At 42.8% G+C, this 15,048-nt stretch overlaps 1 protein-coding gene across 6 annotated transcripts in view; it reads right to left on the bottom strand.

Moving 5' to 3' along the window:
- FGF13 (fibroblast growth factor 13) overlaps positions 1-15,048 on the bottom strand; it is a 236,089-nt gene that overhangs the window by 108,504 nt on the left and 112,537 nt on the right. For 3 of the 6 annotated variants that reach the window (XM_081897264.1, XM_081897270.1, XM_081897265.1), the window contains exon 3: positions 3,615-3,878. The exons of 1 other annotated variant lie outside the window; for it this stretch is intronic. In XM_081897264.1, the coding sequence (XP_081753390.1) occupies positions 3,615-3,878 (264 nt within the window). The remainder of the gene's footprint in view (positions 1-3,614; positions 3,879-15,048) is intronic. 2 more of the 6 variants (XM_081897266.1, XM_081897268.1) reach the window with 1 other exon arrangement.

Genomic DNA, 15,048 nt, shown 5'->3' with positions numbered 1-15,048 from the left:
TTTTTAAAGTGCAATATTCATGCTGTTGGCATAAGTCAGCACTCTTGTTTCCATCTGTACAGGAACTGACACCCTCTCAACATTTATGGATTAGATAACATCACATTGCCATTTCTTATCTCGTGCCTGGATGCCTCTTTGTGAATGGAAACATATATCCTCAGAAGGAGAAAAAGACATTTGTCTTTTGCTATTAGGTATGTGCATTAGAATGAGGCAGACCGTCTGGTCTCTTTGGTTCTACAACGTTTTCTAGAAGAATGGCTTAATGATTAAAATATGTCACTGAAATGGAGCAACGGAACTACCATGCTGAATGAAATGCTTCCAGGGTGCGGGGGGGTGGTGGTGGTGGAAGAAGCTTTTTATGAAGAAGAGAAACTTGCTGGAAGATGGGGGGGGAGTGGCATTTGCATCTGGTAGCTGCCCATCTCAAGCTCAATTCTACAAATATCCCAAGGAAAAGAGATTAATATTGTCATGTGCTAATTACATTTGTTAAGGAACAATCAGGCCACTTGGTGATGCCTCTTCACCAATCTGACCCATCACATGGAGGGAAGGGAGCAAATACATCAATCTGTGTAAGGAGGGGGTGGAATTTTCTCATAATCCCAATGTTGAGTTTATCCAAATGGATTCCTCACTCCACTCCTTAATCTCAACAAAATGCACGCTTCTACCCCCATCCCAGTTCCATTAAACATAGTGAGAGTGCTCAAACATAATATCCTTGATTATATGCATTATTAAATGCAGTGTACACATTTTTATTCCAGGTTTGCCAATGCAACAAGCACTTAAACAGATGCATAAAGCAGTGCATATAACTGTATTAAAATATGCATGTATTAATATAAATATTATGCTGAAGAAATATAGCACAGTGTGGGACTTCACCTTTATACATATTACATGAATAATATTCATAATTTTTGCGTATAATGAGTCAGGCTTTCTTTTCTTTTAAAGAATGACAATACATGAGCAGTTGAGAGATTAGCAAGCGCTCAATTAAACAAGGCAGTCTCATGTGAGCAAAACCTAGTAAGGTTGGAACCCCCAAATTCTGTGATTAAACCTCTGATGGAGGCTTTGTTTTTGTTTTTCAACCAGGAGATTGACTACATGATTTTGACCTACACATCTTGCATTTTTCACACCTGAACCAAAAATCAAACATTTTGTCCCAGTGAATGGCATTATCAGGATGGCAGACAGGGATGACAGACATTTGTTCTCCACCCTGCATAATGGTAGGATCAACAAAAGGGTATTGTCTGATATGACCCCATGTATATCAAGACCCTAGTGCCTTCTATAAATAGATGCTTCATACTTGTAGCAATAATATACAAATATTGCTACAAACACAAGTTATAACCAGGAGAGATAACACCAAACTGAATGTTCATTAACCAAGTAGTGTTAAAAATTCAACTTAAAACACTCAACTACTCTGTTACTTCTAAAACAATGCATGTTTCTCTCTGACATCAGTAGCATCACTTTTTCTTTTGGGGAAAAAAAGCAAGCAACACAATGGTTAGTAAAGGATAATTTTCTAGAACTTCTAAGCTTCTCCTTGCAAGAAACTATGCATGAATACAAATGAAACCAAAAAAATAATCCAAATGTTGTCTGAAACTGCCAACTCTTGCCAGCCACATCTCACTGACATTTGAAGCTTCTGGCCAGTTTGTTTGCAGAGCAATTGTTGTTTTTTGAACATCTAAATCTAAAACCAAAGGCCATTGCTTTGACATGAAAGATAATACAATTCAGAGATTCAGGAACTGTTCCACTTTTATTACACATGTAGCTGCATGAATTAAATCTCTCAGAAGTTGCCCATCTCACATGTCCATGCCACTGAAAGCATTAAACTGAGCTACAATCTACCCAAAAGAAAAGAAAGATTTCACTGTTGTTCCTTTTCCATAGCTATAGATGTTGTTCCTGTAATATTTAGTAAAGCAAAGATCTACATTTGTGGGTAACAGCAACAATCCTAGACAAACATAGGTGCAGGCAAAAGAAAAACACATGTGCCTCTGAGACTTCTTGAAAGTGTTTATTGCAACCTATCTTCTGACAAAACAGGCAATCATATTTTCCATTTAAAACTGCAAAAACTATCATGTTACATATGCAATCTTCATGGGCCTATTTGGCTATGAGATAGTTGTATGGCCATAGAATGGGATAATGCAATGAGGCCCAATAGAAATATGTAAGATCCTTGAAATCAGACACCTGTCTGTTTTGTTCATGTTAACTTTAAAGCACTACTATGTTTATTTTGGGGACACAAATGCATACTGGAAACCTACAGAACTGGATAATGGAAAGAGGAGTACCACTAGCAGTATGAAACCTCATTGAGGGCAGAGACTTACTCCATTTTGTTGATGTAACTGTGAAGCATCACATACACTGATGTGCCCCATGTGTACACATTGTGACTGTAGAAACCAGACAGTTGTGACACGGCAATTGTGTTGCACAAACCCTCATTTTATCACACCTGTATCAGTCAGAGAAGGATCCAATCCTATATATTTATAACCTTTGAAACACACTCTTTCTTTGTTATAAAGACATCTGCTATTGGACCATATATAGAAGCTCATGTAAAACGTGCAAAGTCTTACCAGATAGGAATTGAGGCAGTAGTGGAAAACATATAAAAACAGCATTACAGAAAATCAAGAATTAGGTTGTCTGGAGAGGGTGGATGTTTAAGCTCATATATACCCCAAACTGACAGGCTAACAAGACACATTTCCTTATTAATAGTTTCTGGGGAACAAGCAAGCAAGTGGTCACCCACACCTGATTACCATCTCTGGAAAATAAAAAGGAAACATTCCACTCAGACATTAGCTCTACTGCATGCACAGAACTTCTCCAAAATGCAACCGGGCGTGCAGTACATTCAACTTATCCTGCTTTGCCAAACTACAGCTTTTATAAGCCTTTTTTTTTTTTTGGACAGCAATGCGCAAAAGCTTTATGAAGTGTAAAAGTGTCAGAGAATCCAGCTTTAAGTGCGATCTAATATTTATTCCCAGCTGAGTGCAACTTTGAAATACTAAGGTGGAGGAGAACTTCTCAGGTGGAGAGAGAGAAGAGGGAGCTGTTAAGATGCTGTTTTAGAAAAAGCAAGCAAGTTTTGGCAGCCAAAAGGCAAGTGTAATGATGAAAATGGACAGAAATAAAAGTTTTGATCAGTAATTTTTAAAGCATTGTCAAATATTATATATATATATATTTATATATATACATATACGTATATATATACATATATACACACATACACCCACACACCCACAAAAGGTTTTCCTATACCAGTGAATTATATTTTATACAGTGGCCCATGACTCGTATCAGACATTAACAAGCAAGCAAAGTAGCAGAGGGTGATACATGAACCCCAGGCAAATTGCTGCATCCAGTTGCATTATATTAAACACAGGCCAAAGAACACACAAGACACAATCCGTAGGACAGGCACGCTCTCTCCGAAAAAAAACCAAAAACAAAGGAAAGGAAAATAAAAAATTTAAAAACCGGGAAAAAGAAAACGAACATGGATCTCGTGGTGCACAAACCTTCAGGTTCTGTGTTCTCTTTGAGGTGCACTTGCTTCAGAGGACAGCAGAAGATTTCGTGACATTTAGCACGAAAGGGGGATTCTTTTTTCTTTAATTCCGTAGATTGGATGGAATCTTGCCGTAACATAATATATTCCTGTGTGCCGGGGGGAGCGTCATCCATAACTGCGGTCACCACATAACAAAATGAACTTAAGTTAGAACGAAAGGGAAAAAATAAAATTAAAACAAAGAAAAAAAATCTAGAGAAGCAAATCAACTCTATAATGATACAGGGAGGGGCAGAGAAGGACATGGGAGCAGGGAGAGGAGGGGAGGGGAAAACATTGGTAGAGAGAAAAAGAAAAGAATGACGAGAATTAACGTTCTCTGGCTTATGATGGCAGAGGAAGAGGAGACAAGAGGATAGGAGTCATTTACTTCTATATTTCCATGCTTACACCAGTCTTTCTAACATTGTCTAGGAAGGGATACTGTGTTAAGAAAGGTAGCTTACATATCTTAAAAATGTATTCGGGAAAAGACTGAATACAAGGTATCTATACCACATATAACCTCTCTTTTTTGCTACCATTTTAGTGGAATACATGGCTATATTTTGCATGCAGATTACATACAGTAACAGCTAAGATATCATGCAGGTTTTAATGGCCAGAGCTACTCTTTTTATATTCAGAACAGCAATGAGCAATTTGCACAGATACCCAGCATTACTCACATCATATTGCTATTAGACTCTATAGGCCAAGGTACTTTTTTTCAGAAGACGGATCATCATTCACTGGCATTCAAATTTACAGTTCGTTCCAGAAGGCGCAAAGAGAGGGAGCATGTTGGGGTGGGGTGGGGTGGGGTGGGGGGATCTCATGGTTTACCCCATCCCCTAATAATTCAAACACTGCATTCTACATTCCAGAAAATACTTCCGTGTCAGCTCATATGCTGAGGAACCCCTGGAAGCCTGCCATGAGACCAAATAATGTTTCAGAGAATATTGTCAGGGACATTCCAAACTACGGGTTAGGCCTTTGGGGTATCAAGATTCCTGCTTGCACTGCATCCTGTGTTATTGGCAGGGCAGTTAAGCAAATGTTGGCTATTTCCAGATCAATCTGATATGTTTGTGGAGATGTCACATGATGGTGTTGCATCAAAGAAAGGGCTAACCCACACTTTCCCTTGTGTGTTCCTTTCACTTTCCTTATTGCCCAAAGAAGCCCCCCCCCTCCAAAAAAAAGAACAACCCAAGGTCACCATCCCAGTAAGTACTGTTTGTGGAATAAGTGCTGTACATCTAAGCACCTCAGACTGTGCTGCAGAACAGCAGTTTGTGACAAGGAGAAAATACTTGAGCAGTTTGCTCTCATGGCTTGCTGTTCCAAAGGCCTTGCAGAAAAGAAATGGGATGAACAGAGCTGAACATGCAGGCTTTCATCAGGAAGAGGGATGAGGAGAAAATCAGCTCAGTTTGAATTTTAATGCAAACCTACCTAATTTGCACTTCCCAGAATAACACATGAAATTAATGCTTCTTTCAAATTTTTCAACTCAGTAATTCAGCCGAAAGTGTATAACAGGGACAAAACATGGATAAGAATGTGTATGTTAAGTGAAAATAGCATACAAATTCCTTTACATATGGGAAAATCACTTACAAAAGTGAGAGAGTTATATTAGGAGAAATTGCATACGTTTCTATTAGGAGAAACGTACCGATGGCTTAATCCGAGGAATTAAAAATTAATAATCACCAACTAATGCAGAATTGTGGCAAACTGAGTTAAGATGAGGCAGGAGATGAATAACAGACAGGAAACAAATCCACACATTTGCTCATCCTTAATATGGAAGGAATTTAATCACAGACCCTCCAAGTGTCCCTATTTTCAAGGGACATTCCTGATTTAGAGAAGCCATCCCCGGTTTCTTATTTGATCCTGGAATGCCCCGCTTTTCCTTAGGATGTCCCTATTTTCATTGGAGAAATGTTGGAGGGTACAGAGTTGTCCAACCCCCAATCCTGTATAGGGAAGTTTATTTTTTAAATGTTTAATTATGTTTTTATATGTTTGAAGCTGCCCAGAGTGCTGGGGCAACCCAGTAAGAGGTTGGGGGTATATATATTAAAATTATCATTATGGAATGGGACCTCCCTATTTTCATCAGTGAAATGTTGGAGGGTATGTAATAAGCCAGGGGCCATCCCCTCAAAAATCCTTTATCTAGGAGAACTGGAGAGGAAGGAAAAAGAGGACTAGCCTAGCCTCACCATGAAATACTAGGGCTGCCCCCTGCCACATTTTAGTATGGAAGAGCAGTCGGTTCTGCAAGTGCCCACATCAATTGCAAACCACATAGACAATTTGTTCCAGGTCTAGAAGAAGGACGCAGAACTGGTCCATTGTTTTATTTGCCTGTCAAAACCTTAATGACTTTTGCAGAAGTAATCAGGCCATGGGATTAGGCAGTCAGCCTCAGGCTGTGGCCTTTGGCCTGGTCTATGGTTCAATTGTCTGTTTGCATGCCCCCTTTAATCACCAGGAAACGCTTCACAGGGTAACAGACAGTCATTGGTAATGATCATTAACACACTCACCCGAATGCACCACTTAAAAGCAGCACATAAGGTTAACAGCAGAACAAAGCAGGGTTGTTGTTTTTTGGTGGGGAGGGAGTTGTGGAGGAGGAAGGCAACAGAAATCTGGGAGGGCATGAGGCTGTGTTGCTGGGTAACTGCTCTTAAAAATAAGAGCCAGCTTTTATTTCAAGGGAATTTAGCAAAGCATGGCAGAGTTGATATCACTAAGAAGCGAGCTTTCATGAAACTTCGTAGCAGCAGGGAGAAGCTGGAGGTTGCCTTCAAAGCTAGTAATTCCCCCTCCCCATCACCACAAAATGTCATGCCAAAAATTTAGTTCTGCACAGAGCTTGCTAAAGGTGCGGGGGGGGGGGGGAGGAGAGAAAGCAAATATTTCTGCTTCGGATTAATCTGACAAAATGACTCTGAAACTAGGACACTTGCAAGAGAGAAAAAAAGAACAAGAAGATCTTAGTTTCTCTCTTGCTCCCTCTCCTCCCTGTTTTGTAGAGATGTATTAATTTACAAAAGCCCTGAACCACTTAGGTCCAGGGTCCCTCGGGGACTGCCTGAACCCTTATATTCCAGACTGAGCACAGGTCATCAGCAGGAGCATCGCTGGATATTCACCAAGTTGGCGAGGCTCACTTGATAACAGCAAGAAACTCAGCCATATAGTGTCCTCAGCAAAGTACCGTAGGAATACTCTGCCAACAGAGAGTCTGCTGGCAGCTTCTGTGCCAGTTTCCAAAAGCCTTCTGAAAACTTTTCCATTCCACCAGGCTTATGCAGGCAATTAAGAATACCTATTTCCACAATAGCTAGCCGGTGTCTGATTTCTAGTTTTAAAAATATTTTTATTGTATGGTTTTATTTTCTACAGTTGTAAATCACACACACACACACACAAATGAATAGTCATATACAAGATTTTTTAAGTTAAATAAATAAAGTAAGTTTGAAACCTTCAATTTTTCTTGATGGATATTGCTGCCTTCTTGAATAACAGCCATCACATGATCTGGACAATTCTGTTCATCAGGATCTTTTCCCTTTTATTTTATTTTTAAGATTTATGTACTTCCCTTCATTATAAGATCTCAGGGGGATTCACAGAATAAAATACAGGATAAAAGCAAGCAAATAAGTAAAAACAAAACAGCAAAACAACACCCCCCCTTCCCACAGTTACATCTAAAAGGCTGTAGAATATTAATCAGCCAACAGTGTGGTTGAAGAGGAACACTTTGGCCTTGCACCTAATGAAGGTGCCAGGTGAACCTCTCTGGGGAGAGCATTCCACAGATAGGGAGCCAGTATAGAAGGCCCATTCTTGTGTTGCCATCCTCTGGACCTCTTGAGGAGGAGGCACACGAAGGAGGGCCTCAGATGATGATCGCAGTGTCTGGGATGGTTTATATGGAGTGAGGTGGTCCTTCAGGTATTGTGGTCCTGGGCCATTTAAGGCTTTAAAGGTTAAAACCAGCACCTTGAATTATTAGTCTCTGATTCAAAGCACTGACCAGCTGTTTCACACTCCCTGGTGCTGTCACTGCCCTTTGGTTCTTCCACCCATTGCACAGCCTGTCCTGGCTAACTGCCACATACCATGTCAGACTTTTGTGTGCCAGCCCTGCCAACCTCTTCAAAGCACGGGATTTTCTGGTTGTTCTGCGTTAGGTAGGGTGATTTTCTGACTATTCCTCTCTCCTCCATTGATGAGGCAATACATTACTTGCTTGGGACATTTCTCCACAGCAGTGAATATTCACTTCATAAGCGGCAATTCGCAAACATTCATTGCATCTCTGTTCAGCTCTCACATCAACTTATCTGCACTTTCTGAATTTTCATCATTTCTGTCCTCTGTATAACCCACTCCTGACTTCTTGTTTCTCTGCCTTATCTCTGCTCCCAGGTTTGGGCTAGTTTGCAAGGAAAGACTTCCTTGAGACGCTGGCAGGCAAAGGGACTGACTGCTGCCCATTCCACCAGGAGGGTGCAACACTTACCCCACCCTGGGTGCCAGCAACCCACGCTACGCCTCTGGGTTACAGCCCCTGTCATTTCAGTGAAGACCCACACCCCACTGAGACACTCTGTCTAGGTTGGCACAGGATGTTGCATTATACCAAGTCAGACCATTGGTTGAGTCAACTCAGCATCAACAACATTGACTAGAAGCTGGATTTCAGACAGATGTCCCTCCAAAACCTAGATGGAGATAGTCAGGAATTGAACTTCTGCATGCTGAGTATGTGTGCTACAGCTGGGCTATGTTCCTTGTCCTAAAAAAATAATGCAAGGTCCCAGTTGTTATGGGTCTGCAAAAAGGGCTGGTTTAAGCAGGAGCATAGCAAGTTGCATTAGACCAAGTCAGGTTATTGATCCATTGAGCTCATTATTATTTACACTGACTGGAAGCAGCTCTCCAGGATTTAAGACAGGGGTCTCTGCCTAGGGATGTCAAAGATTGAACCTGGGACTTTCTGCATGCCTTGATGGATAGGAAAGTATGATAGAGTGATAACCCAGTGTAATATGCTGAGTTGTACTGAGCCAGGGTATTGATCCATCTAGTTCAGCACTGCCTCCAGGGCTCCGTTCTGAAAACTGCTGGAGATGCCAAGGACTGGCATAAAAATACTGAAAAATGTAGGAGGTCAGAGTTGTAGCTCAGTGGTAAGAGCTCATGCTTTGAATGTCAAAAGTCTCAGGTTCAGTCCCCAGCATCTCCAGGTAGGCCTACAGAAAACAGTTTTCTGAAAATCCATAGAGTTGCTGCCCATCAGTAGATCAGTGGTGGGATCTTCAGGTTTGGGGCCCAAATGTAGCCCTTGATACCTCTTTATGGTCCTTGGGAATCTCCTGAGGCCATGCCACAACTCTCAAAACTCCTGACCTGTACCCCCTGGAAGTGCTTTTGCCTTCATTCCTTAAACTCTGATCCTGTATCTTGGTTGTCACGATGGAGGCTGGAGACCCATCCTTTGTATGAGTGGAATGTAATACACTGTACAGAATTAAGAGTCACATTGATTGCTCCACCCACTTCTGCCTCTGGCTCCACCTGTCATGTGGCTCCTGGGATGTGATCCATGGCCCATGAAAAAAATTCCCCAGCAGATGGAGAAGTGTCATGGTTCCAGTTCCCAAAGGGCTTCACCACACAATTTTTCTCAACCTGCTGACTAAGTCTAAATCTGAAATTGTCATAAAATATTATTTGAATGCAGAGGGGACTTTCCCTGTGATATGATTGATGCCATCGCTGTAAAACACAGTAAAACATCTCTTAACATGATGAATGGTCTAAAGCCAGGAAAGGAATTCGTTGAAGAACCCAGAATCACAATAAGCCTGGCTTTTTTAAAACAACAACAACAACAACATGCACACCCATGGAAGTCTGTTTCTTGATGCAGTGGCAGATATGGACAATTTAATGGAGCCAATGAACACACACAAGTCCACAATCGTAAATACTACTCCAGCACACCTATTAGAGTGAAATGTTTAACAGCCTTCCGTCAAAGGGGGCATTGGCAATATAGTCTGGTGAGCTAGGAAATGTTGCAGGTGTGAGAGAGAAAGTCATGTAAGCCACAAAGGGTCAAGCACACAGGAGGGATTTATGCAGTGGAGTCAATAAAGTCTTATGAACTTTGTGAGTGCAGCTACTTGAATGAGGGATATGGAGATGGATTTCTTCAGAGCAAAGGTGGGGAACCTTAGACCCCAGGCTGAATGTGGCCCCTGAAACTTTCCTCAGGGTTTGCCCATCCCCAGGTCAGACTCCTCATTGGTCCAATTTTTGAGTGCCTTTGCCTGGCTGGAATGTGTCATTGAACTGTGAGAATTTCATTTTGCTTGCCTGAATGGAGGAATGTCTGTGGAGTGTAAGAGTCACATCCATAACTCTGAAAGTGCATTCAAACATAGGGATTGTTGTGTTAGTTATCCTGGTTATAATGCTAGATCTTCTATCCCAGTTTCTAATGTTCATTTTACATTACATTACCAGTTGTTATGGAACGGTGACTTTATGATCGATCTACTGCCATGTTGCATTAAATTTCTTTGACAACAGTGAAGTGTGGCATGACACAAAAGTGGATGTCATTGGACAATGTTGCTATTCTGCTACTCTTTCCCCATGTGTGCTTTTCTGTCCCTCCAATATTTTAGCCTTGCCTGATTTTCGTTTCTTACATTTAGTAGCTATGAGGAATCAAAGAGACCCTTATTTACATAGTCTGCTCCTTCAGCTGCATAGCTCCACCCCAGATTCTGTGTTTTGGTCACAGTAAAGTGTGGCAGAACTCAGCAACCATATAAGCCAATATCTTTCTCCCTCCCTCCCCCTCTCCCTCTTCCTTTCTCTCTGACATGCAAACACACACTCGTCTTACACCAACCAGTGTGACACAGTTGCCTTGATGTCCACCACATTAAAAGGCATGAAATATAACTCAAATCAGCAAGCACAGTGAAGAGCTGGAGGGGGGTAATCATTATATTTCTGACACTGGTACGCAAAGTTAATACCGCAGCACTTTTGCTTATAACTGTATATCATGACTGCTAAAGATAAATGCCTGTCGTGAAATGAAGATATCACCACATCAATGAGCTATAAATTGCCTCTGCTTTAGAAAGTGGGGTGATGAAGTCTTTATTTCCAGGTGTAAGAAAGTTTTCTCTGTTACTCTGTTAAGGTACTAAGCAGCAGGAATGTGCTTGCAGAGCATTCCCTTTGGAAACGCTAGTACACAGTTAAGAGGACTTTACTGTCCCGTCATCCTTGAGTACTGGTAGTGATTGACTTCCAAAGCAAGAACCAGGGATCAGAGGGAGCTGGGGGAAGTTGTGAAGTCAAAGTCAGGCAAGATCTAACTAGCAACAAAGGTTTAAGCCCAGGCGGGCAGACTGAGAAGATCTGATGGGCTTTTGGGGGGGGGGTCAGCTGACTAGTTCCCAGGCAGGCTGGTACTGCACCCTAGAGGGCACCCTCAAAGCTTTCTGAAAGCCCCAATTTTAATCGTCCCACCACCACCACTCTCTCTCACACACACATCGTACAGGAAATGTTTGATTTTTTTAAAAACAAGGAGCAAGTACAAAAGTATACAGTTTAATCTGTGTTCTTACCGCATCCCCCCACCCAGGCTGCTCCAGTGATTAAAACAGCCCCATAACTTTGCTGTCCTTGTCTCAGCTCTTGGGCAACTAAATATAATTATTGCATTTTGCATCACACCCCCATTTCACTTATAGCACCCCAGTGACAAGCTGGGAATGATACTGTGCTACTGCAAAGCATCTGCTTCCTCGGCAAAGAGTGAGATAATTGTCTCTGTAAAGCTGATTCCATGTGTGCAGCAAGCTTAAGATGTCAGAATTCTGACAGGGGCAATGCAGCTCCGTCAGTGATGCTTTTGTGTTACTCAGAAGCTTTCCAGGGGTCCGAGTGAAACTAAGCCACTTCTCAAAAACAGCCTCATGACTGTGAAGCAGGGGTGCCAATGAGGAGGGGCTGTTGTTATAACTATTATTTTATTTGCATAGTCTCATCTTCCAAAAGTATATGCACATTCTTATTATATTCAAAAATTACATAGTAAATCTTACTGGAAATAAATAAATGTAGGGGATGACTCCTGGCTTAGGACTGAGTCTCCTGGCACACCATGTCTTCTCAGCCTGTGATCACATCCAACAGTCCCTGCCTACCTCGGTGGATGACCAGATAATTCTATAATTCCCTGGGGTACTGGTAGGGAGATAAGAAAACAATCTGTATCCATGTTTTCTGCACCAAGCATAATTATATAAATCTCAATCCCTTTACAGTTGTATGGTTGGTTGATTGGTTGGTTGGCTGGTTTTCTCAACTAAAAAGGCTCCTTCACCTTGGCCTGTCTTCATGGGAAAATGGATCCAACCAGCTTCACACAGTGCAACACATTTTGTCAGATGACTTGACATTTTGATGCAAAAGGGAACAACATCCACAAACTAATTGATGCTTTCTGTAGCCAAGAAGCCAAAGCTGTTTTCCATTTAAAGCACTGGCTGAGGCCCACTTTTTAAAAATTTGGGGCTCTACACATAAAGGCAGCTCTGCTGGATCATACCAAAGACTCATCTAGACCAGCGTCCTGTTCTCACTGTGGTGAACCAGATGCCTTGTGGACCTGGACCCAACTGAGTCCAGTGATGCTCTCCATTATACACAGAGAAAGGCTTTATGGAAAGTTTCAATACTATCCATTTGATTGCTGAAAGCACAGAAATATTTAAAGTGGGAAGGCATCCTACTAAATGTGTCAGAATTATACATTGCCTGCAGTTTACCTGTTCAATACTTTAAGACAGGAGTCGGTAGCCTGTGGCCTTGCAGATATTGTTAGACTACACCTCCCATAAGCCCCAGCCAGCATGGCAAATGGCTATGGGTGATGGGAACTGGAGTCCAGTAACATATGGAGGGCACCAGGTTCCTCTTCCCCACTTTAAAATAAGGTTGCTACATGGTCACTTCTGATAGATGGTCACTGAAGGATTTCTCAGACGGGAGCTTTGGGCAGGTGAGAGAGAGAAATATGATGGCTACCATTTGGTGGGGCTTATGTGAGACACTTCGCTAAGGATGGTGAGTTTTGCCTCCCTCCAAACTCTCTCCTCCAGTCCTCCTTTTGGCCCACCCACCCCAGACCCCAAATCAGAGCTGAAAGTTCTCAATAGATGCCTTTCAACTCAGGCCACATACCTTTTATATGAGGGGGTAGGGAGCCTTATGCCCAGGCACCAGATGCAGCCCTTTATGCCTTGCTGTTTGGGCCCTGGGCACTCTACATAAGCCATGCCCCTTCCTCTGCAGTTCTTAAGTGCTTTTGCTGGCCACATTGTGCCAAGCACATGATCATGCCTCTTGCTTTCCAAGATGGAGTATGGAGGCACCTCTGACATTTGTATGCTTGAAATGTATTCCACTGTGGAAAGGCATCAGCTGCAGCAATTGCTGCCCCCCCAGTTTTGCCTCTGGCCCCTAGTGCCACTGGCATGCAGACCCTGGAAGTGCCCCAACCTCTGCAGCAAAGTAGCCACCTCACTTTGTCTCATGGTAGAACCGGCCCTGTCCTTTAGCTACTGCTTAACAGGTGGACAACACCCAAAATTTTATCTTGTCATGGCAGCCGAATTTCTTGTAGCCATTCCTACACAGTTAATAGCTACTAGTCACAATGGTTATCCACTGCCTCCTCCTGGAGGCATCTGGGTGGCCACTGTGAGAACAAGACCCAGGACTAGATGAGCCATTGGCCTGATCCAGCAGGTAGACCTTGCATTCCTAACTCACTGTACATGGAGCGGGGGCATCATTGGTAGGCTGGAATGTAGCTTACCATGTAAAGGTATCAGGATCAGTTTCAAAGTACTGGTTTTAACCTTTAAAGCCCTATACGACCTAGGACCCTCAAACCTATGGGACTGCCTCTCCTGGTATGCCCCATGGAGGACCTTATGGTCCGCAAATAATAACATCTTGGAACGCTCTGTCACAAGAGACCAGAGCCCTGTGGGATTTGACATCTTTCCGCAGGGCCTGCAAGACAGAGCTGCTCCGCCAGGCCTTTGGTCGGGGTTCAGTCTGACTCCCTCTCCCCTTTCATAAGAACTTGCATGAAAGTGACCTCCCAATTTTTCTCATAGGCTCATATAAGTTCAACACAAACAGTTGGGCCTGGTGAGCATTTAAGGTCCCCAACCCTAATCTGCGGGTTGCCATCTGATTGGATTTTATTCTGATCCTGATTTGATTTTAAAGGTAAAGGTAAATGGACCCCTGACCATTAGGTCCCGTCGTGGACCACTCTGGGGTTGCAGCGCTCATCTCGCTTTATTGGCTGAGGGAGCCGGCGTACAGCTTCCGGGTCATGTGGCCAGCATGACTAAGCTGCTTCTGGCGAACCAGAGCAGCGCACGGAAACGCTGTTTACCTTCCCGCCAGAGTGATACCTATTTATCTACTTGCACTTTGATGTGCTTTCAAACTGCTAGGTTGGCAGGAGCTGGGACCAAGCAACGGGAGCTCACCCCGTCGCAGGGATTCAAACCGCCAACCTTCTGATCAGCAAGTCCTAGGCTCTGTGGTTTAATCCACAGTGCCACCTGCGTCCCTTGATTTGATTTTAGGAGGTATTTTAATTGATTGTCTGATTTTATGTTAATGTGTTAAACATTTGATGTTAGCTGCTCTGAGCCTGGTTTTGGCCGGGGAAGGCAGGGTATAAAGAGGAGGAGGAGGAAGAAGAAGAAGAAGAAGAAGAAGAAGAAGAAGAAGAAGAAGAAGAAGAAGAAGAAGAAGAAGAAGAAGAAGAAGAAGAAGAAGAAGAAAGTGCCACCTCTATTGCTCTACTCATTTTTGCCTGTGGCCCTACAAACCCTGGCATGGGGCCCTTGGAAGCTTGTTCCTGAGTGAATGTGACCCTGAGGCTGTCAAGAAAAAAGAATGCTTCCCCCACCCCTGTCTTGTACGCACAGCTGGTGTTTTACCACTGTACTACAGACACTCCATGAAGCTTGGGTCTGATCCCATGAACCTGTTTCATATGTTTCTATGTTTTGGAAGAAACTGCAGAAAGGCTTGCCTGCAATGTTGCCTGGGCAAAACACTTTCTCCAGAAACATCCTTGAGGATCTATAACCCAATTAACACACCACCAATGAATCATGCTGAAAGCATCAGGGAAGTGGGGGGAGAGAGAGAGCCTTCTATTCAGTTTCATTGTGCTCCATGAGCTTGTTTCCTGGAAGTCTCCTTTGGACAGCCAACGTTGCCTTTGTTCC

This window comes from Podarcis melisellensis, assembly GCF_964234715.1.
Source record: "Podarcis melisellensis genome assembly, chromosome: Z".
Lineage (NCBI taxonomy): Eukaryota > Metazoa > Chordata > Lepidosauria > Squamata > Lacertidae > Podarcis > Podarcis melisellensis.
This window is presented reverse-complemented; position numbering and strand designations above follow the sequence as displayed.